The sequence below is a fragment of the Coccinella septempunctata genome, chromosome 9, assembly GCF_907165205.1.
Source record: "Coccinella septempunctata chromosome 9, icCocSept1.1, whole genome shotgun sequence".
In the NCBI taxonomy this organism is placed as follows: Eukaryota; Metazoa; Arthropoda; class Insecta; order Coleoptera; family Coccinellidae; genus Coccinella; species Coccinella septempunctata.
In genome coordinates this window covers 20,084,488-20,109,258 of record NC_058197.1, presented here as the reverse complement: position 1 = coordinate 20,109,258, position 24,771 = coordinate 20,084,488, and the positions used below count along the sequence as shown (strand labels likewise).

The following is a 24,771-nucleotide window of genomic DNA, read 5'->3' as shown; positions in this document are numbered from 1 at the left end:
TAAATTCGTTCTAAAGAAGGGGGACATTTTTCTATTTATTGTGTTATACCTTGAAAGGAAAACTTGAAGTTTCCTTCAAACAAATTTGAATTTCCCTCATTTTTTTATTCATAGAATTTCCAATTTAGCATTTGTTTTTAATTCGGTAATTTTGACATTTTTGTCATTTCGCTGACGACTGTGACACTTGACATTTTATTCGTTCGTAAATAGGCCATCAGAAAATAAGGGGAAAAATATTAAAATAATTTCTTTCAAAATCAACCCTGCTACAAATTATTAATCAGGATTCGAAGACTTTATCTCATACTGATACGACTTAATTTTATTTTAATTATGAATGAGGAAGAGCTGAAAGTTTGTAGACTATGTTTGAGGCTTCTTTTCAAGGAGAAATTTTTCGATATCAATTATGTTGAACCGATTTCTGGATTCATGCCGTTCCGAGATCAGATCACAACTTGTATGCCTGAGCTTGTGAGTCTATTGATATTCTTATGCAGAATAAAGTTTGTATCTCAACAAATTCATACTTTGATTTTATTTCGTAGGCCCTAGATATTCTGCCAGAATGTTTTATATGCCTGAATTGTGCAGATTCTTTGAAGGCTGCATACGAGTTCAAAAATAATTGTTTAATGATCGAGGAAAGGATCAAACAGTACTTTGACTCCTTGTCTCCTGATAGCAGTTGTGAATTGTTGAGTCTTTCCAAATTCGCAAGACACAAATCGGAGGAAGAAAATTTGAGTGAAAACGAGAATAATATTTCTCTCGATTTAGAAATTCCATGTGGTAAATACCGTATTGAATGTCAAGTTTCCAAATAAGAATACTTAATATTTCAGCGGAAGTGAGAGAACAAAATATAGAAGAAGTAGACCTAACAGCGGTTGAACCTAGTAACGCTGAAGAATCATTTTCCTTGCCATCGTTTGTGTGTTCGATTTGTCAGGATATTTTTAGGACAACTAGAGAATTGGTTAAGCATAAGAAAACTACTCACTGTTCTCCGTTTGTCTGTAATTTTTGTAATCAAGAATTTAGAAGTCTTTTTTTATTAAGGCAGCATAATACTCTTTGTAAAGACAAAGAATCTAGTAAGTTGAAATTGATACTTTACACTTCAAATGAGTGATCTTTGATGTTGTAGAAATACCTTGGGGTAAAGCCTCGCAAAAAAGACCTCATCTACCAGCTAAAGCCAAAAATCATCTCACAGAATGGCTTTTCCACCACCAACAGGTAAAATGATTTCATCATCAGTCTTTCTCTGTTATTATTGCTGCATTTTCAGCACCCATATCCTACGGATTACGAGAAACAATGTCTGATGAAAGAGACAAATCTGACACTCGTCCAAGTTGAAAATTGGTTTATAAACGCAAGACGTAGAGTGCTTTTAGATTTTTCCAGAAGAAGAAGATACATCAGTAAGATCAAACCTCCGACCAGTGAATCTCAAGTGTTGTCTTGAATTTGTTGATCAAATTTCGGTTCTGTAATAATTTCTACGGATTTACGATATTTCGATATTTTACTTACTAGTTTAAGATTAAACGATTGTTTTAAATATGATTATGTGAGAAGAAACGAATGAGACGAGTTGTAAATATATTAACTGTTATTTCTCTTATTAACTTTGGTTGTTGATGATGGGTTTAAAACTTTTTTAGTAGACAATTGGCTGTCTTCGTGTTCTCATTCGAAATCGATTGAAATTATGTTGTAGTTTTCGCTGATATTCCATTCTTTTCTTCCAGTTGTTGATTATAATTTGAAAATTTAAAAATGAATCATTTTTCATGTCTTGAGATACTTGGCCGTACTAAGAATTTAATACTTGTTGATCCTAAACGGTTTTTAATTTATTTTTGATATGTTTAAGTTTATAAAATTTCCCATATTCCCTTAGTATAAAAGAGTACTACTTTTCTTTGTATATATAACTTTTGAATTGTTTATCTTGTTATTATATTGATATCGTACAAATTTATAATTTAGTTTTTATGTACGGAATATTTTTTTATAAGGAATGTTATACTTTGGCAATTCAATCTGATTAAAAATAAAGAAACTTTTTAATAGATGCTCTGTATGCAACTTGAATTAATTACCTTTTTCTTCCATGCAGAAAAGTCAAGGTGAAGATACGGTCATGGTCGCAGTGAACTTGGAGGGAAGGTGCTTCTGAAGATCGGGGTAAGATTAAAATTTGGCTTGATAAATGAAAAATTTCCGTATCACAAATACAATTTATTGAAAGTCCGTAATAAAATACAACAATTGTTAAAATTCCTATCCGATCGTTGCCCACAAACAAGGGAATAGCTGCTAAAGAGAGAATCCTAACATCAATTTAGATAATCGAGAAACGTAACAACTTGTTCATTTCATACAACAAAATTAGTCTATCATACTCTTAATAAATTCAATGAAACAATATCCTCATTATCCTAATTGGTCAATAATAAAGAACTGGGGGTCTACGATTCGTTCAGTCAAAGTTAAACCGTAAACAATAACTTAAGGTCAATAAATACATGAGTACAAAAAAAAAAAAAGTAATCAGCGTCTTCAGTATTAGTTCTGGTACGATATAAACCAACCCATAGTCTTCAAACTTGCGAAACTCAAATAAAAAAAAGATACTCCGACATTTTCAGAAGTACTTTTAACTGGTCCACTTGTCGTTAAGGTATGGGGGCCCGGTGGTGGGCGAATCCGGAAATCTCTGCATGTACCTCTCCAGCCTCACGTATTTCACCGTCACCAGTTGTCCGGCGTACCTGAAACCACGATCAGAGGATTAATCCCAACCTTTCGACCCCGGGGGGAAGATGGGAGTCTCACCACCAGCCGTGTAGATTCTGGTAGGCCACGGCCGCGTCCTGAGTGTCCACGCACTTCATGTAGACGCACTTCATCTTGGTGTCGACGGCGCAGTGCAGGATCCTGCACTTGGAGGCGCATTTCCCGAGCACCGCCTGTCTTATGACGGTCGTGTTCCGGTCGCCCTCCTCGACCATGCCCCTAATCTTAAGGCAAGGCGTGGGGGAGCACAGCAGGCTGTTCACCGCCCCCGTCTGGGTCTCGAACGCCTGACCCTGCCAGGATTTGTTCGTTTTCGAAGCGCTGAAAAAGGTTTTATGGATGATGATGAAAATTACACAATTTTGAGGTTATGCCTGATGCTAACCGGAGTGGGAGTCCCAGTTGCTTTTTTTTTTAGAGGTTCTTCGATATTTCTAGTGTTCGATGCAAATAAAAATCAATAACTCACTTGATACTGAGGTTGCTGCTGCCCACCCATCTCCACACCAAGTATTCCTCACCCTGCACCACCTGGATCTCCGTCCTCACCCTGGATTCGTTCTCGTTGATGAACTCCACCGCCTTCTTCCATATATTGTCCTTGGCTAACACGAAATCCAATAGATTAAACCACAACCAACCTAAATTTCACAGGACAAACCTTTTCTTTCGGTCACCGGGATGATCATGTCCCTGACGTGGTTGATGACGTAGTAATTGTCCTCACCCTCGGAACTCTGCAGCACCTCCAGGATCTTCTCGACCAACCCTATGATCTCGTTCCTGCGTCTCTTCTGGTACAGGTTGTACCTCTTGTAGCCCAGATTCGAGGCGTACAAGGCCCCCATGATACCCGATAGGATGAGTACGGTCCTGATGAAGGTATAAAACGTTTTGGCCATGCTGCACGACCACGGTATGTCCGGATGGAGGACGGTCAGAGAGATGGGATGGGAGACCCTATCGAAGCCCAATTTGTCCTACGATTTCGAAAAGATCAGGATTAATCGATTAAACGTTTGTTATTCGGTACTCACCAAAGTTTTTACAATGTTTTTCTCATTTATTTCATCCTTCAGACCGGCTTGAGTTATAGTGATGCCCCAAGAGGGGTTTTTTAATGCCAGGACTTGTAAATTTCTCAGATCGGTCAATATCCTCGACTCGTCCTGAAAAAACCATCGGTTTATTTTAGTCATCAACTTTTAACGATCTATCTCCATGGTTTCTTTACTTACCTGAAATTTAAACTTATTCTTGACGAAATCGACGACGTCCTGCTCCACCATACGATCCTTGATCTCGGAATTGTCGCAATACTTCGTCACAGCCCTCTCCTTCAACTCGGCCTTGAGTGGTTTCAGTAAATTTATGGCCTTCTCGACGTCTCCCTCCAGCACGCAATTCACGCCTCTGACGTCGTTCGGTTTTTTGTTGAAATCGCATATGGGAGCTTTCACACCTAAAATAGGTCCCCTTGACCATCAGTACACTAAACGAGAGGGCTACTACCGCTTGAATAATCAATAAATATTTTGGCTAACCGACCAAAATCGTATCTCGAGGGTGAAAGGCTGAGAGATTGAGTGTTGAAAGAAAAGAACTGTGTTTCGATAGTGCAAAATATTTATTGTTTATCATTATTAAAGAATAAAATACATAGATTCGTGGATTTTTCAAACCTGTGATAACATGAAAACATTACTTAACCTAAATCCGCTGAGCAATTTCGTTCGAGAACAATACTTTTCATATTAGAATAGATAAAAATCAATAGGAAGATTGTTAAAACGAGTATATAAAAATCTGAACAAATTTAGAAAGAATTCAACCATAACCATGACTTGAAATTAAAAAATTTTACAACAATCTGGGTGAGAATGGCACAACTATCAATGAAGGAAACAAAAATATTCCAGGCACTTATTTTTCAAAAATTTCCGATATTCCAAACTTTTCAAAAAATACACATCAGAATAAATGGGGCTCAAACCTCGTAGGGATTTTCTTGCGCCAATGGGACCTTACCGGTTGTTTCGAGGCTGGTCTCCGATCGCATACCGAGATAGATGAAACCCACGAAAAGAAAGAACAATACGGCTACGAGCAGCACGGTAAAAGGCACCAGGTTGTCTTTCAGGAAATTTCCCTCATTGTGATTGGACCTTCCGTAATCGTGGAACTCCCTCGGTCTCAGCGTTGATCTTGAACTAAAACACGATCAAAGGGTCAACATGATGAATCTCTTCGAAAACATGGACGTACCTGGTATATTGGGGATTTCTCAGATAAGAAGTCGCTCCGTTAGTTTCTTGCTCCTTAATAACTTCGTTTCTATATTTTGAGGCAGACAACTGAGATAACCTTTTCGTAAAGTTGGACAAGAAAGGTGTTTCTTCTTTCTCGGTAGGGGCCCAGTTATTTTCTACTGTCGGAGATGAATAAGTGGATCTATCAAGCCCTGAAAATATTCCATTTTTTCGATTTGCTATTGAAAATGGTAGATCTAACTAACCTGTTGTGCCTACAGAAATCCTAGATCTTATTTGATTGAGCCTATCCGAAGAAGATTCTAAAGAAACTGGTGAAGAGAAAGCAACTGGTTTTTCTGTGGACGAAAATGCCCTACTATAAGAGGTGTCCAAAGATTTTTTCGGAGATTCCCTCAAGGAACTACCAGCACTATTGAAAGAAGAGGTGAATTGGAACTGTTTCCCTGAAATTCACAAAGATCAATCAACACCTAGGATAATTTTCTTGATAAGATTCACATACCACTGCTTTTCTCAGCAGCTGATGAAGATATCTGACTGCTTCTTATGATCTCAGATTCTGAATCTGAACCAGTATCATATTCGTTCTGGACATTCTTGATAATCCTAGATGTTCTTGTAGAAGTAACATTCGCCAATGGAGCTTTGGGAATCTGAAACTCGAAATTGATTTTCACAAGTCTTGGATTGATTTCACTCAACATACATCTTCCTCTATGGTGGTTTCAACGATTCTTGTTGTTTTCTTAAGAGTAGGGGGATTGGCAGGCGGTTGCATAGGTGGAGCAGCCATCGTAACTCTTCTTCTGTTTCTAACGGCTTTGACTTCGTTATCACTGTCATCCTCACTCGAGTACTTTCCCAGTGATCGTCTATTGTCGACATTCTTTGAATTCTTATTTTCCATGAGCAGTTTCAACTTTTTCACCATAACTTTACGAGTTGTTCCAGTGATGGGAAGCGCCGGGAATCCAAATTCCATCAATTTGGTCCTTAGCTCTGCATCACTGAATTTATCTACGTCCACCATCTGAAGATAAGGGGTAACAATAATAAGTTTCACATTATTCATTGAGATATCATCATAATGACTCACTTTGTTTTGTTTTTTCTTTTTCTCAGTTCAGAAGATATATAATTAATCAACAACACATTTAAATACCATGTACATGTAGCGGCAATGGTTGGTCCTTATGTAAAATACAGATTCTTCTGCTATTATTTTCAGAATTTTCTTTATGGTAGCCGAACTGAAAACTAAGCATGAAATTAATCTGATAAATTCTACATACGCTTTTCCATAAATAGAAATTACGTTGACTTTTAAGTTCGGATTTTCAAGATGGCGCTCATTTCCATGTGTTTTTTATCCGTTACCAGAGAAATTCATAATGGCCGCGTTCAGTATTGTGCGTTAGTTTTCAAGAGAATTAAGGATTCCAACTGAATTTGCGTTACGATTCTCACATTCGTATAGATAATATAAATTCAAAATATAAATCAAAATGCTATCTAAGAAAAACGTGTACACTAAGTTTTTCTTCATGATACCTAGTCGTGTTCTGTGGTCGTTGGTTTTCAGGTTGTCTATGATTATGTCCATAGAGGAATTATTCTACATTCTTTGCACAGATTACTCTATGTAATCTTTGATTCTGTGCTTGACCCTATTTATTTCGGTGCTCTAAAGGTTAAATTTTGACCTTGATAGGAAATGAATTTAAAATGAAATTTTGAGAACGTGATTACCTCATTATCTAATCCAATATTTTACTGTATTATCTGTGATCTAATAGAAAGTAGTACTATTTTCGCAATCTATTGTCTTGAATACCCTTCAGAATGTCTTTCTTGGATAACTTGATTCCTTCGAAACTTCAGCCTATTTGGAAACATCCAGCTGGTCCCAAAACAATATTCTTTTGGGCACCAGCTTTCAAATGGGGCCTTGTTATTGCTGGAATAAGTGACCTTCAGCGACCCGCAGAAACTCTTAGTGTCCCTCAAACATGTGCATTAGCTGCTACTGGATTGATTTGGTCAAGATATTCCTTAGTTATCATACCAAAAAATTACAATCTGTTCAGTGTAAATGTTTTTATAGCAGTATCTCAGTGTTTTCAGCTGTACAGGGCTATTAATCATCAGATGAATAAAGACAAGATCAAAGAATTGAAGACAGATTTATAAAAAAATTAATAAGTCAATAAGAGAAGTGGTTCTTTTAAAAACTTGTTATTGATCGATAATTTTGGTGCAAATTTTATTTTTACATTTAGTGTGAGGGCTGTATACATTGTTATTGAAAATGTGAGGATCTGAAATTTGTTTTATTTGTTCCTTATAGAAAATTGAATCAGTTACTATGTGAAAACTATATTTGATAAATAACGGAGATAATACATATAAAACTATTAAAAAGGAATGTTCAAATCACAGTCTATACATACATCTACAGGATGAGATATTCCACATATTAGTGGACAATTGAATTTCTCTTTGGCGTACACACTTTAAAAAGTAACCTTTGATCATCTTTAAAGTATATAAATATTGTCAAAAAATTAACTTTCCTAAAAATACTAATTCACAAACTAAATTGACATAAAATTTTAAAACTCGGACACATTCTGAAGACTTACTCTAAACCTACAACAATACTATGGCATGGTCTCTCTCTAGGCTGCGCTTAGCTCTCATTGGCACATGCCCCATCGAATCTGATGGGGTTGGGAGGCCCCCGTTGGCACTTTCCGACTGGTGATAAAAAATTTCTGTGTCTCCTGTATGTACCCCATATAAAATACTGTCATTTCCCTTACACAAGATTTCAGTGATACTGCTGTTGTTCTGGAAGTCCCTGTGTAATTTAGATAAGGAATTCATTTCCCCTGTTTCCCAAGGACCCCCGTGTTTCAAGGTGTCCCATTGACTATCCAAGCATAGGAAACTATAAGGTTCTTGTTCGGGAATGGTGTTACCAGAATAAGGTTCCATATTTTGATGCAGTTGCTTTTCTATCTCTCCAAGCTTAGCGGTGCAGAGTTCCCATAATGAAAAAACTAAATTTTCCTTGTCGACGGCATCATATTCAAGCAATGTTCCAAACACTGTGTCTTGTTGACCACAAATGAATAGAATACATTTGACTGGAGCTGTTTCGAATTGGTCATCCTTCAATTTACATTCCTCGATGTTCCTCTTTTTGAAAAGCGGTACAACATCTTTAAAGTCTAAAGGAGTGGGAGTGTAGCTGCAAATACCGCTACTTTTCTTATCGAAGGCTAGAGAGCTCAATTTTTGCATCAGCGGAGTGAGTAAAGCAGACATCGTTACATCCGACTTATCTTGCATGGTGCCGGAGTCTACACTTAGAGATTTCAAAGGTAATGTGAGACTTCTTTTCTTAGTTATCTTTTCTGGTTTATCCAATTCGGGAATGTTTTGCGTTTTTTTTTCGTCATTCAAACTTTTTTCTGTTTCAGTTTCATTGGTGTGGTCGGTTGAATCTGAAACACCCTTCTCAAACTGCGTAATATCCTGAGTACCGTTATCCAAAGAAACTAAACTATGTGATCTTTCTCGATTTTCATTATTCAAGTTTTCTTCATTTTCTTTATCCAGCTCAGTTTGTTCTGGAGGCTCTGGGTCAGTACATATAGAGTAAGTGTTAATATGTAAAACTTTCTTGAGGTCAGTCATTGGAGTCGATATCACACTTCCAGGGTTCCCAGTAAATGGAGTGTAAGGAGTTTTTGTGCCACTTTGAGTAACTTCCTTGATATCAGAAATTTTGTTGGTTAGATTCAAAAATTTGGGTCTAGACGGTTTTTTCAGACGTATAATTGTGGCTTCCACATTTTTATTGGGCGAAATTTCATTGTCTTCTTCTGGGACAGTAGTGAAAAGCAATGAACAGTCTCGTTTCAAATTTGGCACTACGTCATCTGGACAGTTGAGGCTTCCACTTGCAACTTTCTTAACAATATCCTTATAATTCTCGAAAACTTTTCTAAGTTGGGAAGACTTTCTGTTCAACTCATTGTATTCTGATCTAGAGATGTAAACTTCCAGCATTTGTACTCCTATAGGTAAATGGAAATTTGTAGTAACAGTTTCTGCTGGGCTCTTAATTCTATAGGGATCAGTTAACACTAACATTTTAGTCAAAAACGGTGATAGTTGGGTCGCTACAACTTTATTATGGTGTAAAATCAAACCACCCAGTACCGAGTCATAAGTTTGGCAATATTGCAATATATTCAAAGTTTCTATAAACACATTTGAAGCGCCTTTTGGAAGATTGATCGAAGGTATTATTGAAAATATGTTCCCTCCAACAGATATCATTTTCAAGTAAGTTTCACACATGTGGTACATCTTAGCTGATAAAGCATCAGAGTTTCCATATATTGAAGCTATTTCCTCGATGTCCTTATGGTAAAACGAAATGAGAGAATTAAAAAGATTGTTCCTGTGCAATAAAACCCAATCGGGTACATTTCTATCTGTTCCAACAGCCAATAAATATCTGCCTTCTACATTGTTGACATAAAATTTTCCGCTCTCTAAGGATATTATTTGAGGAATGTTGAAAACTTTGCGAATACAATGTATTATTCCTATCAGCTGCCCGCATAATACAGTCTTCTGATGATCTGACACCCAGGTAGGGTGAAAATATAAAATTGCTGAGGCTGGATCATCCTCCTCATTTTGTAGCTTTTTTGTATCATAAATGAAAACAATTGTAGTCTCCTTAGACATGTCTGAGTTGGATGGAAAACGTCCTAAGATTTCATTTCGTTAGCTAAAAATCTACATCTCATATTTTCGAGATTTGTTTTCGATTTTTGACATAAGACCATAGACTTTATAAGCACAGATTACAGAGAATGTTGATGTTGACCAGTTTATCTATGGTTGTCAGCACAGTGTTTTCTGTGCTTGTCAAGTAGAGTTAGCTTCGTTTTCAAAATTCATTTAGCCAACTTGTTTATTTTTGAATTTGCAGAATAGAAATTACTGAAATGAGTACTGAACAAGAAGCCAAGCCTTTTTGCATCTACATTTCAACGTTTTTTTTTCCAGATAAAATGCATGTGTCGTAAAGCTGGATGGAAATTATTTTAATTGCATATTCTCTATCTGCTGTTTAGTTTCATGAACAGAATTGTGAGAAAAATGAACCTTTCATTATTACTGATCTATATTACTACAGGTGCAGCTGTTGATGAGATTGAATACAGCGAGAAGTGTTACCACTTTGAATATGACTATTTTTGGGACAAGTGAGACATGCTATTGCTCGAAGAAGTTTGAGAATGAGAAGGAAGAAGAGTCAGGGGATGAAATCACAAGAGATTTGTGGAAATTGCATGTGTATGTAGTGCTATAATGTATATCCTTAAATAATTGGAAGCATGAAATGTTGATATAGAAATGAGTCCACTTTAGAAACACTGCTCCTCTAAAACGGCAATACTATATGATAGAGGTTAATGTGATGGATATTCTAAAAGAGCAACTCTCATAAAAATTCTTTATTCTTTATTTATTCAGCAATAGTAATAGTACATCAGTGCAACCGTTCGGTCTTGACAAATTTTCAACTTTTTGGAAAAGTCATTTATGAATAAAATTCAATCTACATTCAAACTAATGAGATTTTTGTTACTTTTAGCTGATTTTTCAGTAATATTTTTTCAAATACTTATACAATGGTAAATGATTGTAGGAAAAGCATGGATCATTAACTAATATTTGAAATTTTCGAATTTCTCCCTCTTTCCTTTTTCAACAGGAGTATTTACTCTTTGGTTTTATCAAAGAGTTTGATATAATGTTGAAATATATAAGATTTTTGGATCTCCTGAGCTTTGAATATTTTTATTCCATTATGATGTTGATCTTAGTTACCTTTCGCGAAGAACGCTAACGCGCCTGCGCGTCCGCCGTGTTTCGATACGAGATTCAAAAACAGTTGCCATAAAATAGTTAGCTTTGGTCGGACATTTGCAATTTCTAGAATTTTCCTATGCTTTCCTACGATTTTCGATGATTTCGAATGAATTTCCACCAGATTGTGAGTTCAAATCAATATATTTTCACTTTAACCTTATTATTTCTGCAAAAATTACACCTTGAAAGTTTCAGAGTTGGTTATTGCAAAATATCCCAATCATAATTTTCTTCATGCTAATTTCGATTTGGTTTTATTAATTGGTTGTTTCTTTCAGAGAGAAAAGAAGTAATTTCACTGGAACAAAATCAACTACAGCAACTTCTGATGGAAAACAACAAATTCCAAGTTATCGGCAAAGCAAGACTTTCCACTGAAAATTATTTCAGGTAGAATAGAATTCAGTCTTATTGCAACCTACAAAAAAGTGCCTCTTTCCTCAAAACGAAAATGAGGAGGTTTTCAATCACATATTGTTTTTCATTTGCAGGGTGGCTTGCAAGGAAACCAGGGATAAGGATTTTTAAAACTCATTGAACTGTTTTTTTTTGCAGAGGACTCGAAAGAAAGAAAATCAAGATGATGAAGATCAGAAAAGTAGGAAATACTCAATCAATGAACATTTCAGCCACATGATAGCGGTGAGTTGAAAATTGCATGGTCACTTTGAATTTTTACGAAATGAAAATTTCGAATAAATACCTATTCATGTTATTTTCAGATGATTTATCAGTAATATTTATTTGAATACTCATACGATGTTAGATGATTGATGAAAGAAAAAGCATGAATATTGGCGAATATTTGAAATTTTCAAATTTCTCTATCTTTTTTCAGCATTAGTATTCACTCTCTGGTTATATCACATAATATAATACTCTTTGGTCATTTTATCTCTTCTGTGCAGAGGTGGGTTGTCTCTGCTTCTGTGGTTATACATAATGTTGATCTTAGTTACCTTTCTCGAAGAACGCTAACGCGCTTGCGCGCCGGCCGTGTTTCGATACGAGATTCAAAAACAGTTGCCATAAAATAGTTAGCTTTGGGCAGACATTTGCAATTTCTAGAATTTTCCGCTGCTTTCCTACGATTTTCGACGATTTCGAATGAATTTCCAACAGAATGTGAGTTCAAATCAATATATTTTCATTTTAACATCATTATTTCAACAAAAATTACATATTGGAAGTTTCAAAGTTGATTATTGCTAAATATCCTAAGGGCAATTCTCCTAGTTCTGAATTCGATTTGGTTTTATTAATAAGTTGTTTTTTTCAGAGAGAAAATAAGTAATTCCACTGGAACAAAATCAACTACAGCAACTCAAGATGGAAAACAATAAATTCCAGATTATCGGCAAAGCAAGACTTTCCGCTGAAAATTTTTTCAGGTAGGTCATCTATGAATAGAATTCAAGCTTATCGAAATCGACAAAAAAGTGCCTCTTTTCTAAAACGAAAATAAGGAGGTTTTCAATCATATATTTTTTTGCATTTCCAGTGTGGCTTGCAACAAAAATATTGATGAGGATTTCTAAAACTCATTGATCTGTTTTAATTTCAGGAGACCGGGAAGAAAAAAAAATCAAGATGATGACGATCAGAAGGGAAGGAACTCAAGCAATGGACAATTCAGCCACATGATAGCGGTGAGTTGAAAATTTCATGGTCACTTTGAATTTTTCTGAAATGAATATTTCGAATAAATGCCGATTCATGTTATTTTCAGTTGATTTATCGGTTATATTTTTTTTTGATACTTATACAATGTTAAATGATTGATTGAAGAAAAAGCATGAATATTGGCGAATATTCGAAATGTTCGAATTTCTCTTTCATTTTTCAGCAGTAGTTTTCACTCTCTGGTTATATCATGGAGTATAATACTCTTTGGTCATTTTATCTCTTCTGTGCAGAGACAGGTTGTCTCTGGTTCTATGCAAAGATTATAGAGTTAGCCTAACCTAACTCTATAATCTTTGGTTCTATGGTTATACTTGATGATCTTAGTTACCTTTCTCGAAGAACGCTAACGCGCTTGCGCGCCGGCCGTATTTCGATACGATATTCAAAAACAGTTGCCATAAAATAGTTAGCTTTGGGCAGACATTTGCAATTTCTAGAATTTTCCGATGCTTTCCTACGATTTTCGACGATTTCGAATGAATTTCCTACAGAATGTGAGTTCAAATCAATATATTTTCACTTTAACCTTATTATTTCAGCAAAAATTATATCTTGGAAGTCTCACAGTTGATTATTGCTAAATATCCCAAGGACAATTCTCCTAGTTCTGATTTAGATTAAGTTTTGCTCATTAGTTGTTTCTTTCAGAGAGAAAAGAAGAAATTCCTTTAGAACAGAATCAACTACAGCAACTTCTGATGGAAAACAATGAATTCCAGTCAAAGCAAGACTTTCCGCTGAAAATTATTTCAGGTAGGTCATCTGTGAATAGAATTCAATCTCATCGAAATCGACAAAAAAATGTCTCTTTTCTAAAATGAAAATAAGGAGGTTTTCAATCATAAATTGTTTTTCATTTGCAAGATAGCTTGCATTGAAAACAGGGATGATGATTTCTAAAACTTATTGAACTGTTTTAATTTCAGGGGACTTAGAAGAAAATCAAGATGATGACTATCAGAGAGGAAAGAAATACTCAATCAATGGACATTTCAGTTGAATAACATGAAAGTGGTGGTTTGTAACAATTACGAAGATGAAGCGGTGAGTTGGAAATTGCATGGTCATTTTTATGAAATGAATATTTTGAATAAATGCCGATTCATGATATTTTCAGTTGATTTATCAGTAATATTATTTCAAATGATTGATTGAAGATCGAATATTTCAAATATTCGCCAATATTCATGCTTTTTCTTCAATCAATCATTTGAAATAATATTCCTGATAAATCAACTGAAAATATCATGAATCGGCATTTATACGAAATATTCATTTCATAAAAATTCAAAGTGACCATGCAATTTCCAACTCACCACTTCATCTTCGTAATTGTTACAAACCACCACTTTTATTGTATTCATCTGAGATGTCCATCGATTGAGTAGTTCCTTCCTCTCTGATCGTCATCATCTTGATTTTCTTCTAAGTCCCCTGAAATTAAAACAGTTCAAGCATGAATATTGGCGAATATTTGAAATATTCGAATTTCTCTTTCCTTTTTCAGCAGAACTGTTTACTCTCTGATTATATCATAGAATGTAATACTCTTTGGCTATTTTATCTCTTCTGTGCAGGAACAGGTTGTCTCTGCTTCTGTGGTTATACATAATGTTGACATAGATGTATAATAATTTCTCTTTCCTTCTTTAACAGGAGTATTTAACTCTCTGGTTATATCGCAGAGTATGATACTCTTTGATTATGGTATATCTTCTCTCTGGTTATAATCACAGACTACCCACCTCTTGTAGTCTGTGGTTATAATCGTTAAAATTTCGATCTTAGTTACCTTTCTCGAAGAACGCTAACGCGCCTGCGCGCCCGCCGTGATTTCATACGAGATTCAAAAACAGTTGCCATAAAATAGTTAGCTTTGGTCGGACATTTGCAATTTCTAGAATTTTCCGATGCTTTCCTATGATTTTCGACGATTTCGAATGAATTTCCAACATAATGTGAGTTCAAATCAATATATTTTCACTTTAACCTTATTATTTCAGCAAAAATTATATCTTGGAAGTTTCACAGTTGATTATTGCTAAATATCCCAAGGACAATTCTCCTAGTTCTGATTTCGATTAAGTTTTGCTCATTAGTTGTTTCTTTCAGAGAGAAAAGAAGTAATTCCACTTGAACAAAATCAACTACGCCTACATATGATAGAAAACAATAAATTCCAGGCAAAGCAAGACTTTCCGCTGAAAATTTGTTCAGGTAGGTCATCTATGAATAGAATTCAATTTTATTGAAACCGACAAAAAAGTGCCTCTTTTCTAATACGAAAATGAGAATTTCAATCATATAATGTTTTTCATCTCCAGGGTGGCTTGCAAGGAAAACGGGGATGAGGATTTCTAAAACTTATTGAACTGTTTTAATTTCAGGGGACTTAGAAGAAAATCAAGATGATGACGATCAGAGAGGAAGGAACTACTCAATCGATGGACATTTCAGATGAATAACATGAAAGTGGTAATTTGTGACGATTACGAAGATGAAACGGTGAGTTGAAAATTGCATGGCCGAATTCTTATGAAATGAATATTTCGAATAAATGCTGATTCATGTTACTTTCAGTTCATTTATCAGGAATATTTCTCAAAATACTTATACAATGTTAAATGATTGATGAAAAAAAAGCATGAATATTGGCGAATATTTGAAATGTTCGAATTTCTCTTTCCTTCTTTAACAGGAGTATTTTACTCTCTGGTTATATCTCAGAGTATGATACTCTTTGATTATAGTATCTCTTTTCTCTGGTTATAATCACAGACTACCCACCTGTTGTAGTCTGTGGTTATAATCGTTAAAATTTCGATCTTAGTTACCTTTCTCGAAGAACGCTAATGCGCCTGCGCCCCCGCCGTGTTTCGATACGAGATTCAAAAACAGTTGCCACAAAATAGTTAGCTTTGGTCGGACATTTGCAATTTCTAGAATTTTCCGATGCTTTCCTACGATTTTCGACGATTTCGAATGAATTTCCAACAGATTGTGAGTTCAAATCGATATATTTTCACTTTAACCTTATTATTTCAATAAAAATTACATCTTGGAAGTTTCAAAGTTGATTATTGCAAAATATCCCAATCGCAATTCTTCTTATTCTGATATCAATTCGGATTTATTCATTTATTATTACTTTCAGAGAGAAAAGAAGTAATTCCACTTGGACAAAATTATCTGGAAGAAAATTTTCAGCTCCTCCAATGGTAACGGATATCGAGACGACAAGATTTTTTTACTAGGTAAGTTCCAATACGATCAACTATATTCTATCAGTATGTTGTTATACAATTTTTTATTTCATGTTTTACACATTATCTTATAGCTTTTATTTAAATTTGGGTTGATACGCAGCTAACTGTCCCTCACCGATTTTGAAAATAATCTTAAAACGGAGCATAAAGAAATTATAGAATGGTATACTTACCTACCGATTAGAATAAATCCTTTAATTTTTATCTCACTTTGAAAAGGGTAGACAATTTTCGATATATTGAAGATATTTTTTCAAATTCTTAGAAGATTACTAGCCGTTCCCATATCATCAAAGATTTACAGTAATATATCGAGTATGTAAATACATATTTTCTTTGTATCGTGATATATGAATTTATACAACTTGGAATATTTCAAGGTTATGAATATTTTCAAGTGATTGTATTCATTGCATGATCGTATTTTACTGTATGGACGTCTTTTTCAGGTTTTAGGTAAGAACGGGAAAAGAATGGAGCAGCCAGAGTTATGGAGATGGAAATCTGAACATTTCAAGCAGCCAATCCTGAAGTAAAGAGAAAAGGACTGGAGTTGGAGTATACATGAACCTTAGCAACGGCATAGAGAAAAATTTATTCTAAATATTGAAAACATTAATCGGTAAGGAAATTGTTTTGCAATATTGACTCGTATTAACATTTCTTCTCTTAGGGCTGGTCTACTTTGAAGCACTGCTATCTAGTGGACAATTCTAGAAGGCGAAAGATTCAATATTCAGATGTGAGTTGATTATTTTCTCTTAAAAATTATCATTCTAGTGAATACTGATCTGTCTTTTAGTACTTGACTGAATTTCTTTTTCTTCACCTACTTTCTTATAGATTTAATAACAGGAAAAATTACCCTCATGTGACTTCATCATTTATTAGAACTATAAAACCAATTATGTAATGTATTTACTAACAAGAATGAAAAATATTAACTTTTTTTTCTTTGCAGATTCCTACTCATGATGACTAATTGGTCAATGATGTCGTTCTTGCGATGAGGAACATCCCAAAGATCTTGTAGGAAGAACCTGAAAGGAATACAAACTGTAAGTTTCATCAAATTGATAGATGGCTCGGTAATTTCTCCAAATTTATCTCACTTGCGGCTTTTTCACTTATTGATATACTCAAGAGTGATATCAGTCACCAGAGACTAATACGTAACAAAACTCTCAAAAGTCCCTTTTTAGTATAACGACAGATATTTGAATAAAATATAATTTTTATTTTCACTCTTAAATATTTAATGGCTAAGGATTGTCTACCAGTCTCAGGGGACTGATATTGCATTTTGAAGCAGTCAACATGTTGATATTTTTGACATAAAATAAAAAATTCAGTTTTAGTTTATGATACCCATTAAAAAAATTCTTTTTTTCTCGAAATAGACATTTTGACTGCATAACATAATTCGCTCATTGAGCTACAGCAACGTCATGAAATATTGTACAGAGTGTCCAAAGTTCGATGTCCAGTGAGGAAATCTCGGAAACTAGAGGAGGTAGTAAAATAGATGATACGTTTTCTAGCTCTTTTTCAGAGAAACAAAGAATGGGACAACCGTAGCCTCCTACGATTCTTCGTTTTTCAGTTATCAGCAAAAAATGAAATTTTTACAGATTTGAAACTTGAACCTTCTACAGGTCCTTTTTCACCTAGAATCCAATGACGAGCTAAAAATATTTTTTCTTTTCGAATAATTACACGAACTTTTGTTTTTTTAAATGCAAACTCTTATTGAATTTTTTATTTTTGAATTGTAGGAGGTTACAGTTTTCACAATTCTTTATTTCTATGAAAAAGAGCTGGGAAATGTGTCCTCTGATTTCTTTTAGCTTTCATAGTTCTCGAGATGCCCTCAGTAGGCAACGAATTTTGCCCACCCTGTACAATATTCCAAGTATTAAGTAGATAGTGTAAATCTTTTAAAATTTTATAGATTTTCATGTGAAACATTTTTGAAGAAATACCTAATTTTAATCATGGAAAACACCATGACGTTGTAGCAAATGAGCGATTTAACTTCTTGAGTATTTCACATATGTTGCTTTATACTGGGTGTCCCAGGATTAATGGAAATAAATTTGGATATAGGTTCATAACCTCAAAATAAGACAAAAGGATTCTGTGGTGGTATGTTCGGAAACGCTTTCATTGCTTCAAAAATGAAGTCTTGATTATGGATTTATAAATTTTTTTCAAAGTAGGATCAAGATTATGAAATGAAATTTTGCGTGGATATTTTTTGAGTAGAGGTGCTCCCAGAACTCATTTTCTGACTCATCCTCCTTAGCTAAAGAGGGGTGAAATCGACAACCCCTTTTTATTTTCCACCATAACTTTTCACAGACTGAACATCATCATTGAAAAGATTATTTCATTTTAAATCTTTATTGATAACTGAGTTTTCATCCTAGAAATGATAGTATCTACGTAAAAAAATTAATTAGTCCTACGCTCTTTTTTTAAACATTAAAAAAACCTTCATGATTTTCTCTTGTTGCTTAGGCTCGACCTTTCCTAATTTCGAATGTTGGTTAGACCACCCAAATAGCATTAACGATTTACTTTGTTGTGTTTTTGTTTTCAATTGAGGAATATACCGATGTAATGTTCAAAAACAGACCGAAGGTTATTTATACTCAGCTGAAAGGCAAAAAAGTTTGCATTTCAATGTAGATTTTTTAATAACTAACTGAATGAAAAGTTATGGTGGAAAATAAAAAAGGGTTGTCGATTTCACTCCTCTCTGGCTATGGATGATGAGTGAGAACACGAGTTCGTGGTGCATCTCTATTTGAAGAATACCCCTGCAAAACTTCAGTTGTTTACCCCTGTTCAGGAATTGACTAAAATCAAAGTCGTAATCAAGTCGCGATTTTTGAAGCAACGGAGCGTTTCCGGGCATGACTTCATAGGCACTTTTCGTTTTATTTTCAGATACTGAACCTACTTCCGAACTTATACCCGTTAATCCGGAGACACTCTGTTATACCGGGTGTTTCACGAGCGGTTGGCCATAGCCAAATGGTAAATGCAGGTCATCGGGGCGTAAGTACGAGTCATATATAGTGGGTGATTTGTGGATTTCGGCCTAAATTTTTGGTGTCTATAGCTTGAGAATGAGTGTTGCGATTTTGATGAAATTTTGTGGGCACTTGCAATTCCGAGATTATCAGAACAGTACCTACACAGAATATTGGGATTTATCTTTCAAATATCAAGATCTCTATTTTCTGGATCAGTTGGAAATCACACTCTTTTTAAATAATAATAACTTTATTTGAACTCTATTTACATTGTATTACAATAAATTTATATCTATAATCAGAGTAACAAACATAACAAATCATATTTCATTTTAATTTTTGAGATTAAGGTCCTGTTTTCAATTATTTCAATACCAGCTGCTGGGATTCCGGATATCAAAAGCACTCTTTTCAATCATTTTTTTTTAATCCTGATTCATCAACACACACCAGCACGCCTCCTGAAAAATATATTTGAATATATTATTGAACTGTGAATTCTTTGGTCATTATCAATCTTAGGCAGAATGACATAATTCAATTCACATAATAAAAATTCAAAGTGCAAAATAACAATATTTTCTGATCAATATCAACTTCTTACTTCTTCAACTGAATCATGAATTTCCAAAGATGCTACTCATCCTTCATTCTGCTTAGGATTTGATAATTCCGAATACGAAGGAATTCCCAATTTTCAATAATTCTCGAATTTCATCAAAAACGAACCGCTCATTCCAAAGTTATCGATATCGAAAAATCAGGCCGAAAGGGCCAACTGCTTTGAAAGGCCTAGATGGAGCTGCATTGATCACTAGTCTATGGCTAACCACTCAATATACAGGGTGTTTCCTTAACATGGGGCATAAATTCAGGGTATTATTCTCGGAGTGATTTGGGATCGGGTTTTGTTTCCAAAATACAGGGCGTTAAATTTTCACAAATAAATAATAAATTGCTCGATTATATCGTGAGAAGAGACACCTCATAAAGGTGCTCATTTTACATTGAATATCTCATCTTTAGTAACTTTAGTGTGTACGGGCATTGAATTTCATATTTTCAAAAGAAAATGATGGTATGTACGCCAGTGATTTTTTCCAAAGTAAAATTCATTCTTGAAATTCATATTCAATTTAGAATATAAAAGGACTCTTGCGTTTTTTTCTCAAAGATGTTTATTATAAAAAAAAACTCGACTAGAGCAGTCGAATAATGAATTTCATTTCAATTGTTGAAATATCGACGAATATTTGGAAAATATGTAACGCCCTGTATCTTAGAAACAAAGTTTTTCCGGACATACGCCTACAGGACTTTTCCTACTCCAAATCCGTAGATAGAGGAAAGGGAAGATAACGTAACCAACAAGAAAAAGTGTGTCCAACATCTCAATGTTTATGTTTATATTTACTGTGCGTCTACTCCATCTTTGTTTGTATTTACCCCAATATTCGAGTGTTCATTATCGTGTTTGTGAATTTGTGTTTAGTGCATAGACTTAATATTAAGTCTATGGTTTGGTGTGATAGTGATTCGTGTATCAATTGTTGATTGTGTATCGGGAATTTCGTTGTCGTGTAATTTGTGGTAAATATGCTTAAAAAGATGACTTTGGATCTGTAAATGTAAACAAAAACATTTCTCCTTCGTAGCTGCGCAATGCCGATATCTTTTCTTTCCTCTATCTACGTCCAAATCACTCGAAGTATACCCAGAGTTTATTTTTTATGTTTAGGAAACACCATGTATTTTATACACGAAGACTGTTGGTTAGAATATTTCAAAGAAACACTCGAGATAAACACTTGAAATTTTAAAGTTGAGCTTTTTTGGGAGAGAATTGAATTCGCGGAAAAAAACTTCACATTCGTTCGACTTCCAATTTCATCGGAAATGATATCTACTTTCGTTTGTTTAATGACTCTTCGCCTTGGACGTGAATGGGTCTAATCCACTATAATCTGATATAAATATCGAGTGAAACACATTTGAACTTTTTTCGCTCTAGAAAATCATTAACGCCTAGCTCACGACTAAAACTATAGAATTCAAGTCAATTTTAATACTATTGAATATTTCAAATCAGTCCTGTAGAAAACGGTAGTTGAACGGTCCAAGCCGCTAGATTCTATTCACTTTTCTAACTCAGAAAACGTAAAATTGTGGATTAGACCCATTCACGTCCAAGGCGACAATGTAACACCCAGTTTTCTTAATCCTTATTATTTAATTGCTGTAATTTTAATTACTTTGAGATTATTACATAAAAATTTCTGATTGTATTAGAAAAAGACATACCACTGCTTCTTCTCCGTTTATTAGAAATTCAATTGACTTCATGACTTGAAACATTGAGAAGCTTCGGTATGTCTTCTAATGAAATCTAGAGAATTCGTAAATTTCATCTCAAAATATTGGAATAATAATGCCCTATTTGAGAAAATTTTTAGATTTTTCTAAAATTTCGGACAAATGTAGAATTCAATGAGTGGTCTGATAATGAATAAGAAAACTTGGTGTTACATTGAAAAAAGGTCGTGTCATTTCTGGCAAAACCGGAGGTCGGACGAATCTGAAGTTTTTTTCCAAGAATTCATCTCTCCCAACAAAGCTTAACTAGGGAATTTCAAGTGTTTATCACGATTTTTCTTTGAAATTCACGAAACGGTCTTCGTTGCTCATTAAATTCTTTGTCGAGGCGGCGGTCAAGGAGGGAAACCACGCACTTGGGTGCTTTCCGTCCCTGTCTGTCCCGTCTATGGCCGGGGCGACGGACAAGGAGGGAAACCACGCATTTGTGTGCTTTCCGTCCCTGTCTGTCCCGTCTATGGCCGGGGCGACGGACAAGGAGGGAAACCACGCACTTGGGTGCTTTCCGTCCCTGTCTGTCCCGTCTATGGCCGGGGCGACGGACAAGGAGGGAAACCACGCATTTGTGTGCTTTCCGTCCCTGTCTGTCCCGTCTATGGTCGGGGCGACGGACAAGGAGGGAAACACGCATTTGTGTGCTTTCCGTCCCTGTCTGTCCCGTCTATGGCCGGGGCGACGGACAAGGAGGGAAACCACGCATTTGTGTGCTTTCCGTCCCTGTCTGTCCCGTCTATGGTCGGGGCGACGGACAAGGAGGGAAACACGCATTTGTGTGCTTTCCGTCCCTGTCTGTCCCGTCTATGGTCGGGGCGACGGACAAGGAGGGAAACACGCATTTGTGTGCTTTCCGTCCCTGTCTGTCCCGTCTATGGCCGGGGCGACGGACAAGGAGGGAAACCACGCATTTGTGTGCTTTCCGTCCCTGTCTGTCCCGTCTATGGCCGGGGCGACGGACAAGGAGGGAAACCACGCATTTGTGTGCTTTCCGTCCCTGTCTGTCCCGTCTATGGTCGGGGCGACGGACAAGGAGGGAAACACGCATTTGTGTGCTTTCCGTCCCTGTCTGTCCCGTCTATGGTCGGGGCGACGGACAAGGAGGGAAACCACGCATTTGTGTGCTTTCCGTCCCTGTCTGTCCCGTCTATGGTCGGGGCGACGGACAAGGAGGGAAACACGCATTTGTGTGCTTTCCGTCCCTGTCTGTCCCGTCTATGGCCGGGGCGACGGACAAGGAGGGAAACCACGCATTTGTGTGCTTTCCGTCCCTGTCTGTCCCGTCTATGGCCGGGGCGACGGACAAGGAGGGAAACACGCATTTGTGTGCTTTCCATCCCTGTCTGTCCCGTCTATGGCCGGGGCGACCCGTCTGTCCAGACCTCTAGATCTGAACTGGGCAGACGTGAGTCCCACCTCTCCCCGGTCCGGATCCAGATCTGAACAGGGTAGACGTGGGTCTCACCTCTCCCCGGTCCGGATCCAGATCTGAACAGGGCAGACGTGGGTCCCACCTCTCCCCGGTCCGGATCCAGATCTGAACAGGGCAGACGTGGGTCCCACCTCTCCCCGGTCCGGATCCAGATCTGAACAGGGCAGACGTGGGTCCTACCTCTCCCCGGTCCGGATCCAGATCTGAACAGGGCAGACGTGGGTCCCACCTCTCCCCGGTCCGGATCCAGATCTGAACAGGGCAGACGTGGGTCCCACCTCTCCCCGGTCCGGATCCAGATCTGAACAGGGCAGACGTGGGTCCCACCTCTCCCCGGTCCGGATCCAGATCTGAACAGGGCAGACGTGGGTCCCACCTCTCCCCGGTCCGGATCCAGATCTGAACTGGGCAGACGTGGGGTCTCACCTCTCCCCGGTCCGGATCCAGATCTGAACTGGGCAGACGTGGGGTCTCACCTCTCCCCGGTCCGGATCCAGATCTGAACAGGGCAGACGTGGGTCCCACACGTGGGGGTCTCCTCACACGTGGGTCCCACCTCTCCCCGGTCCGGATCCAGATCTGAACCGAGCAAAGGTGGGTCCCACCTCTCCCCGGTCCGGATCCAGATCTGAACAGGGCAGACGTGGGTCCCACCTCTCCCCGGTCCGGATCCAGATCTGAACTGGGCAGACGTGGGGTCTCACCTCTCCCCGGTCCGGATCCAGATCTGAACTGGGCAGACGTGGGGTCTCACCTCTCCCCGGTCCGGATCCAGATCTGAACAGGGCAGACGTGGGTCCCACACGTGGGGGTCTCCTCACACGTGGGTCCCACCTCTCCCCGGTCCGGATCCAGATCTGAACAGGGTAGACGTGGGTCCCACCTCTCCCCGGTCCGGATCCAGATCTGAACAGGGCAGACGTGGGTCCCACACGTGGGGGTCTCCTCACACGTGGGTCCCACCTCTCCCCGGTCCGGATCCAGATCTGAACTGGGCAGACGTGGGGTCTCACTTCTCCCCGGTCCGGATCCAGATCTGAACAGGGCAGACGTGGGTCCCACCTCTCCCCGGTCCGGATCCAGATCTGAACAGGGCAGACGTGGGTCCCACCTCTCCCCGGTCCGGATCCAGATCTGAACAGGGCAGACGTGGGTCCCACCTCTCCCCGGTCCGGATCCAGATCTGAACAGGGCAGACGTGGGTCTCACCTCTCCCCGGTCCGGATCCAGATCTGAACAGGGTAGACGTGGGTCCCACACGTGGGGGTCTCCTCACACGTGGGTCCCACCTCTCCCCGGTCCGGATCCAGATCTGAACAGGGTAGATGACAACAAAGTACTAAAAAGAACTCTTACTTTTCAGGTGCATAGAGGGTCCAGACGTCCGTGCAGGTCACCGAAGAGTCGTCCAGTATAGTCGTCCAGTATAATCTCTCATAATGTAATAATTATGCCTCAATAAAGTGTCCACTGTCGTTCTCTGTTTTATTTTCCTGTTCACCTGAAACATAAGTTCTATCAATAATCATCCTCCTATGCTCCTGTCCAGATCTGGATCTGGACCAGGTCGAGGAACCCTCCTTGTCCGTCGCCCCGGCCATAGACGGGACAGACAGGGACGGAAAGCACACAAATGCGTGTTTCCCTCCTTGTCCGTCGCCCCGGCCATAGGCGGGACAGACAGGGGCGGAAAGCACACAAATGCGTGTTTCCCTCCTTGTCCGTCGCCCCGACCATAGACGGGACAGACAGGGACGGAAAGCACTCAAATGCGTGTTTCCCTCCTTGTCCGTCGCCCCGGCCATAGACGGGACAGACAGGGACGGAAAGCACCCAAATGCGTGTTTCCCTCCTTGTCCGTCGCCCCGGCCAAAGACGGGACAGACAGGGACGGAAAGCACCCAAATGCGTGTTTCCTTCCTTGTCCGTCT

The 24,771-nt window shown here is 37.8% G+C and overlaps 4 protein-coding genes and 1 long non-coding RNA gene across 10 annotated transcripts in view; 2 read left to right on the top strand and 3 right to left on the bottom strand.

Annotated features, from left to right (window-relative positions):
• Nucleotides 1-155: 155 nt before the first annotated feature.
• LOC123320268 lies at nucleotides 156-2,089 on the top strand. The gene is made up of 5 exons (XM_044907535.1): nucleotides 156-477; nucleotides 552-795; nucleotides 849-1,100; nucleotides 1,154-1,245; nucleotides 1,298-2,089. Exons 1-5 carry the CDS (start codon nucleotides 337-339, stop codon nucleotides 1,475-1,477), a joined length of 909 nt encoding a protein of 302 aa, XP_044763470.1. The 5' UTR covers nucleotides 156-336; the 3' UTR covers nucleotides 1,478-2,089.
• Nucleotides 2,090-2,241: 152 nt separating this feature from the next.
• LOC123320224 (LEM protein 2) lies at nucleotides 2,242-6,451 on the bottom strand. Its single transcript, XM_044907465.1, has 12 exons — nucleotides 6,184-6,451; nucleotides 5,794-6,117; nucleotides 5,590-5,740; nucleotides 5,330-5,530; nucleotides 5,080-5,275; nucleotides 4,843-5,024; nucleotides 4,053-4,276; nucleotides 3,852-3,983; nucleotides 3,476-3,794; nucleotides 3,284-3,419; nucleotides 2,854-3,135; nucleotides 2,242-2,789 (listed from the first exon to the last, which is right to left on the bottom strand). The coding sequence occupies exons 2-12, from the start codon at nucleotides 6,115-6,117 to the stop codon at nucleotides 2,675-2,677; spliced, it is 2,262 nt and encodes a 753-aa protein (XP_044763400.1). The 5' UTR covers nucleotides 6,184-6,451; the 3' UTR covers nucleotides 2,242-2,674.
• A 996-nt stretch (nucleotides 6,452-7,447) lies between these two features.
• On the bottom strand, nucleotides 7,448-9,957 carry LOC123320225. The gene has a single exon (XM_044907466.1). It carries the CDS (start codon nucleotides 9,852-9,854, stop codon nucleotides 7,737-7,739), a length of 2,118 nt encoding a protein of 705 aa, XP_044763401.1. The 5' UTR covers nucleotides 9,855-9,957; the 3' UTR covers nucleotides 7,448-7,736.
• A 63-nt stretch (nucleotides 9,958-10,020) lies between these two features.
• LOC123320335 lies at nucleotides 10,021-24,322 on the top strand. Of its 5 annotated transcripts, none has more exons than XR_006538734.1 (9): nucleotides 10,021-10,121; nucleotides 10,179-10,469; nucleotides 14,847-14,951; nucleotides 15,122-15,239; nucleotides 15,889-15,988; nucleotides 16,450-16,622; nucleotides 16,674-16,742; nucleotides 16,962-17,058; nucleotides 24,204-24,322. It is a non-coding gene; the product is annotated as an uncharacterized LOC123320335 (long non-coding RNA). The 5 variants fall into 5 exon arrangements; XR_006538736.1 differs by lacking the exons at nucleotides 10,021-10,121; nucleotides 10,179-10,469 and adding exons at nucleotides 12,316-12,439; nucleotides 12,613-12,697 and having other exon boundaries at nucleotides 24,204-24,320; XR_006538735.1 differs by lacking the exons at nucleotides 10,021-10,121; nucleotides 10,179-10,469; nucleotides 14,847-14,951 and adding exons at nucleotides 12,317-12,439; nucleotides 12,613-12,697; nucleotides 13,383-13,487 and having other exon boundaries at nucleotides 24,204-24,319.
• Nucleotides 19,282-24,771, bottom strand: part of LOC123320324 — a 376,599-nt gene continuing 371,109 nt past the window's right edge. For both annotated transcript variants that reach the window (XM_044907628.1, XM_044907629.1), the window contains exon 8: nucleotides 19,282-19,502. The gene's annotated coding sequence lies outside the window, so the exon portion shown is untranslated. The remainder of the gene's footprint in view (nucleotides 19,503-24,771) is intronic.

Coding starts and splice junctions, on each gene's coding strand:
- LOC123320268 (XM_044907535.1), top strand. CDS start 337: ATGAATGAGGAAGAGCTGAAAGTTTGTAGACTATGTTTGAGGCTTCTT. Junction 478..551: donor CAACTTGTATGCCTGAGCTT/GTGAGTCTATTG, acceptor TTTATTTCGTAG/GCCCTAGATATTCTGCCAGA. Junction 1,101..1,153: donor TTGTAAAGACAAAGAATCTA/GTAAGTTGAAAT, acceptor TTGATGTTGTAG/AAATACCTTGGGGTAAAGCC.
- LOC123320224 (XM_044907465.1), bottom strand. CDS start 6,117: ATGGTGGACGTAGATAAATTCAGTGATGCAGAGCTAAGGACCAAATTG. Junction 5,025..5,079: donor AGAAATCCCCAATATACCAG/GTACGTCCATGT, acceptor ATCGTGTTTTAG/TTCAAGATCAACGCTGAGAC. Junction 2,790..2,853: donor CAGAATCTACACGGCTGGTG/GTGAGACTCCCA, acceptor TCGTGGTTTCAG/GTACGCCGGACAACTGGTGA.
- LOC123320225 (XM_044907466.1), bottom strand. CDS start 9,854: ATGTCTAAGGAGACTACAATTGTTTTCATTTATGATACAAAAAAGCTA.